We start from the raw sequence: 5,882 nt of genomic DNA on the forward strand, positions 1-5,882 counted from the left end.
AATTTTGTCTCAGGGCAAATTCTCAGCACCAGTTTCTGGAGTCTGGGGCTCATGGTTTGAAATGCCGGTTGGACTCCATGTGAGACGGCACTGGGGTTGAGAGAATGACTAAGACTTATGGGGCTCCCCAGGAGCAAAGGGGTAGACTGGGTTAGGTTAAGTTGCACTGGAGCCAAAGAGGCCATGACCTTTTGGAAGGGATGGTCAGCTCCTGCCACCTTCTCAGGGATGCCGCCCCAGGGCAGGTTGAGACAATGTGCAAGGAGGCAGTTGGGACAAGGGATGGAGAAGGAGAATCTTCTACAAGATCTGAAACTTCCAGGCACTCTGATCCTTGTAGTCCAGGGGATCCATGGGGTTGTAGGTGAATTTCCAGGTGCCTGTGGGGTCCTTGAATTCTAAGCTGTCCACAGGGCTGTAGGTGCCATAGCTCTGGCCTGACAGGGAGGTGGGGGACTGGGTCAGTGAGGGCCCCATGGAGGGACCAGAAAGGGGGCTGAGAGCCGGGCCCCCCAACTGGGGCACCATGGGAGAAAGGTAGGGATCCAGGCCACTGAAATAGGAGCTCGGCGACCCATACGCCGAGGGGGAGGAGCAGAAAGCAGAGGCGGGGGCGTAGGTCATGGCGTAGGGCGCCGACGTCAGAGAAGGGCCCGAGGCCACTAGCCCAGCCCGCTGTGCCTCGGGCAAAGGGGACTCTGAGGCCGGACTCCAAATGGACACCGTGGCCACTGCCGTGGTGGGGGAGCCTGAGGGCCCGGGTAGAGGGGGGCTGTAGGAATCTGAGATGCCCAGCGGGTCTGGACAGACATCCGTGGACGATCTTGGAGAGGTGCCTGCCTTCCTCTTGGCAGGACGAGCCTTGGCTTGTGCCCCTGGGGGCTGCTGTTGCTGTTTCTGCTGCTGCCGCTGCTGTCGACACTTAGCCCTGCGGTTCTTGAACCAAACCTGGGGGTGAGAGGGGAGGTCAGGGTGGGTGAGTGGGAAGGAGGCCCAGGGGAGCCTTCATGGTGCCCAGGAATGGTGATGCTTACTGGTGAGACATGCCAGAGTCACAGCTCTGCACTTTGCAATCAGTTATGTGGCGTTCTATTCATCCACCCATTCAACCATCCAATCATTCATACATAGAGCTGTACACACACACACATACAGGCAACCATATGCACATACATACAATCATACATACATACATATGTGCATATATACATACAATAATACATACATAAACACAGTCATCCATCCAACCATATGTACACACATACTATCATACAAACGCACATATACACATTTACCCATCCATCCATCCATCCATCCAATTGGTTAATAAGCATGGATTAACCATCTTCTACTACTCTGGGGACACACAAGTGAAGCTGACATTCTAGTTGAGAGAGACAGGCTAAAAACAAACAGGAAGTAAACAAATCACATAGTATTTAGAAAGTGATAAATACTATGAAAGAACCAGTTGATCAGGATAAGGGCGGGCAGCAGGGTGGGGTGGCAGGGGAAGGTTGCGGCTTCAAATGCCAAAGGGGGTGTAGGTCTCATTGACTAGCAAGGTGACTTGATTGGTTGATAAAGACTTGAAGACGGTGATGGGGAATATACCTTCCAGGTAGAGGGAACAGAGAGTGCAAAGGTCCTGAGGCAGGAGTGTGCTTGGTGGGCATGCTAGAGGAAGGACCAGGGGCCAGTGTTGCTGGAGTAGAGTGAGAAGGGGTAGGAGTGTAAGAGAAGACGCCAGCGAAAAAATAGAGGCGAGGGATTACTAGGACACTTTATGACTTTGGCCGTGACTTTGCAACCTCTCCCCCTTCCCTTCACTCTGGGTCCCAGGAAGGACCAGAGGAGTCCAGAGACCAGAACATCCCACCTGAACCCTGGACTCAGGCAGATTGATCTTCAGAGCCACCTCCTCACGGGCATACACGTCCGGGTACTGAGTCTTAGCAAACAGGGCCTCCAGCTCCTCCAACTGGCTTCGTGTGAAGGTGGTCCGTTCCCGCCGCTGCTTTCTCGGGGCGCCTGGTGTAGGGACGGGAAAATGGGACCTTCAGGTGACCTGAGACCCCGTTCTCTTCATCTGCTGATGTGAGGTCCTGAGCGTACATGGGATGCCGAGAAGCTCCTTCTGGGTGTTCAACTGCCCAAACTAAGGGGGTGCCGATTCCCTGAACTTCTAGACCTCACTGTCCCCCTGGGAAATGGGGTCCCCCTTTGTCTGTCATTGGGGGGCTCATGCTTCTCCCTGAGGAGAACTGGCTTTAGCCATGTAAGGAGGTATATGAGTTTGATCTTCATCCCCTTTCTAAAATTTCTTCTGCACTAAGACATGCAGTTGAAACATGACATCTTGGATATACAGCCTATAAAAGTGGCAGGTCCATAACAGTCAACTTAATCAAGTTTTTAAAAAACACCTAAAGAATAATGCCACCAAAACCAGAGTGCTTCCTTCCTTGAGAAATAAAGCATTGCTAACAGGTGGGGATTCCTCTGGGTCCCCCTTCCAGATCGCTTCCCTCCTTCACCCCAGAGGGAACGACCATCCTCCATTTCTATGACTGGCCCTATGCTTGCCTGCATCCCTAAGAGATGTGGAGGGGTGTTTGGCATTTACAGGTGAACACATCTGGCTGGTGTATGGCCCTCATGTCACCCCTGTAAGTGCCCATCCTACTCCTGAAGGCAAGGGACCCCAGAGGCCCCCAGAAGATGGGGGCCAGCTGGGGGTGGCAGGGAGATGGACGGTACTCACTTGGGTAGGGCACAGCTTGGTGCATCAGATCCACACTAGGGCCACTCAGGGCCAAGGCGTTGACGGAATAGTGGGGCCCCGGGTTCATATACGCCATCATGGTCCTCAGGGATGCTGGGGCCCAGGTCAGTGGGCCTGCAAGAGAAGGGTGGGTACTCAAACACTCCCCAGTTCATCACCGCGTGGTTCAAATCCTGCCTCAGTCTCTTCTTAGGTGTGTGACCCCTCTCTGTGCCTCAGTTTCCCCACCTATAAAAGAGCCCTCTGCTTAAGGTCATCAAAGCTTCAGTGAGACTCTGTAAGGCAGAGAGCGAAAGCTGTAACGGGCATGTAAATGGAAGCTCTTATTCCTACTCTATCCTTTAAAAAATCTTCCTGCCACTCCCTTGTCTGAGATCTTTTTTCTTCTAGAACCACAAAAAAGACGTTCAGCCTCACGCAGAATCATGGTAAGTATGGTGACCAGTTGTCCCTGTCTGCCAGGGATGGAAGGGTTTCTAGGGATGTGGAATTTCAGTGCCAAATCTGGAAGAGTCCCAGATAAATCGGGATAGATGGTCACCCAAAGGGAGAGTCACAGTCAAACGACAGTAAGCGATGATCCTCTGCAACCGTTTTTGACCCATCAGCTTGGCAAAGATCAAAGAGGCTTGGTACCCGCGCGCCTACAGCCTGTGCTCTGCAACAAGAGAAGCCGAGAAGCACCGCAATGAGAAGCCCACGCACCGCAAAGAAGAGTAGCCCCCGCTCGCCGTAACTAGAGAAAGCCTGTGCGCAGTAACGAAGACCTAAAGCAGCCAAAAATAAATAAATAAAATATCATTTAAAAAAAAAAAAACAAACAAAGAGGATTGGTAACTCCAGGGCCGGCCTCAGAGTGGAGAAACAGGTTTCCCATGTCAGGGCGGTGGCAATGTGGATGGAACGAATTGGAAACGTTTATCAAAGAAAAATGCCATCTTTCCTTGGTGCCAGGAACTTGCCTTCAATGTGCCTCGGTCACCTCATCAGAAAATGGGAATGAGGGACTTCCCTGGTGGCACAGTGGCTAAGAATCCCCCTGCCACTGCAGGGGACACAGGTTCAAGCCCTGGTCCAAGAAGATCCCACATGCCACTAAGCAACTAAGCCCGTGCACCACAACTACTGAGCCTGCACTCTAGAGCCCGTGAGCCACAACTACTGAGCCCACGTGCCACAACTACTGAAGCCTGCGCACCTAGAGCCCATGCTCTGCAAGAAGAGAAGTCACCGCAATGAAAAGCCCACATGCCACGATGAAGACCCAACACAGCCACAAAATAAATAAATAAATTTATAAAAAAAGAAAATGGGAATGAAAATGGAACTTACATCTTTAGGTTGATGTGAGGGTCAAATGAATTAATCTGCATCAGATACTTAAAATAACACCTGACACGTAGTAAATGCTACAAAACTGTGGTCAGTTATTATTATTTGCAAGCAGATGTTTGCATAGACTTTATGCTAGGATTTTTCTTTTATTGGAGTATAGTTCATTTACGATGTTGTGTTAGTTTCTGGTGTACAGCAAAGTGATTCAGTTCTACATATATATTTTTTTCATATTCTTTTCCATTATAGTTTATTACAAGATATTGAATATAGTTTCCTGTGCTATACAGTAGGTCCTTGTTGTTTATCTCTTTTATATAGAGTAGTGTATATCTGTTAATCCCAAACTCCTAATTTATTCCTCCCCACCCAAGCTAGGACTTTTAATGTAGCATATTTATAATTGCCAAAATGTGGAAGCAGCCTATATGACCACCAAAGGGGACATAGTAAATTATGTAAATCAGGTAAGTTATGTTAAGGTTATGGCACATCCATGCAAGAGAATACTATGAAGTCATTTAAAAGGTATAAGGTTGTCCTCTATGAATGGATTTGAAAAGACCTCTAGTATATAGTTAAGAAAGATTATCTTAAACTTGGCAATGAGACAAAAGGATGACAGCATGTCACTTCCTGGTTGTCCTGGAGCCTCATCTAGCAGACCAACCCAAGCATTATTTCCTTTTCTAGGGGACTGTACCTTTTTTCAATTGATTGTCCACTACCGATTAGGATCCAGACACTGACAAGGTAAATGGTAACTTCCAGAAGTTTGGTTATCAATCATTTGCCTCTGGTAGAAAAGATAACCTCAGAGGTTAGTTTTGCTGCCCTGTAGGACTTGAACTAGCTTCATATCTAAAGTGACCAACTTTTTTTGGCATGCCTTTCCTGAATAATGGTATTAACCTCTGTTCTTTGAATTCTCCTTTGAAACAGCCAGTTCCCTCATTCATGATTTAAATAAATCTTTGACCTGCACTTATTACATGTGCCTAAGAGTCAGGCGTTTAATTTTTTATTACACGTAGGCAATAGGTACGTGTGTGTGTGTATTAGATATCATATATTACCAAATTATATATACAATGTATATTATATTCAAAGGAATATATCCTTTGAATATATATATATATTTCAAAGGAAAAAAACAGTGTGTATAGCATGCTACCATTTGTGATTTTTAAAAACAAGGCAGCAATATATACATATAAAATATATTTATATAAATGTATATCTGTATCTGCATAGAAAATTCCCAGGAAGGACACAATATGTAGTAAAAGTGGCTGCCTCTGGGGAGTTGTGTTATATCCATACCTTGTTTTTACAGTTTGGATTACTTTTTAACCATGAGTGAGTATGTTACCTTTTCAACAACAAAACCAAGAATACCATCTATTTAAAAGAGAGAGAGAGACTTCCCTGGTGGTCCAGTGGGTAGACTCCGTGCTCCCAATGCAGGGGGCCCGGGTTCCATCCCTGGTCGGGGAACTAGATGGCATATGCATGCCACAACTAAGAAGTCCGCATGCCGCAACTAGAAGATCCCGCATGCCACAGCTAAGACCCGGCACAGCCAAAAGAAATAAATAATAAGTAAATAAATATTTAAAGTTCTCCTTTAAAAAATAAATAATTAAATAAAAGGGAGAGAAAGAACCTTTCCAGGGCTCCCTATTGCCCTAGTTAAGATGGCCTCAGGAGACCTCTCGGCCTCTCCGGAAACTTCCAATAAGCTGTTCCAGGCCAGGAATGC

The 5,882-nt window shown here is 47.3% G+C and overlaps 1 protein-coding gene across 1 annotated transcript in view; it reads right to left on the reverse strand.

Annotated features, from left to right (window-relative positions):
- Positions 1 to 296: 296 nt before the first annotated feature.
- LOC112415608 (cone-rod homeobox protein) overlaps positions 297 to 5,882 on the reverse strand; it is a 10,058-nt gene continuing 4,472 nt past the window's right edge. The window contains exons 2-4 of the mRNA XM_024768709.1: positions 2,765 to 2,899; positions 1,880 to 2,031; positions 297 to 948 (exon numbers count right to left, since the gene is read on the reverse strand). Coding sequence (XP_024624477.1) covers positions 301 to 948; positions 1,880 to 2,031; positions 2,765 to 2,864 — 900 coding nt within the window. The 5' untranslated portion in view covers positions 2,865 to 2,899 and the 3' untranslated portion in view covers positions 297 to 300. The remainder of the gene's footprint in view (positions 949 to 1,879; positions 2,032 to 2,764; positions 2,900 to 5,882) is intronic.

Source organism: Neophocaena asiaeorientalis, unplaced genomic scaffold, assembly GCF_003031525.2.
Source record: "Neophocaena asiaeorientalis asiaeorientalis breed wild unplaced genomic scaffold, Neophocaena_asiaeorientalis_V1.1 scaffold629, whole genome shotgun sequence".
Classification (NCBI taxonomy): Eukaryota; Metazoa; Chordata; class Mammalia; order Artiodactyla; family Phocoenidae; genus Neophocaena; species Neophocaena asiaeorientalis.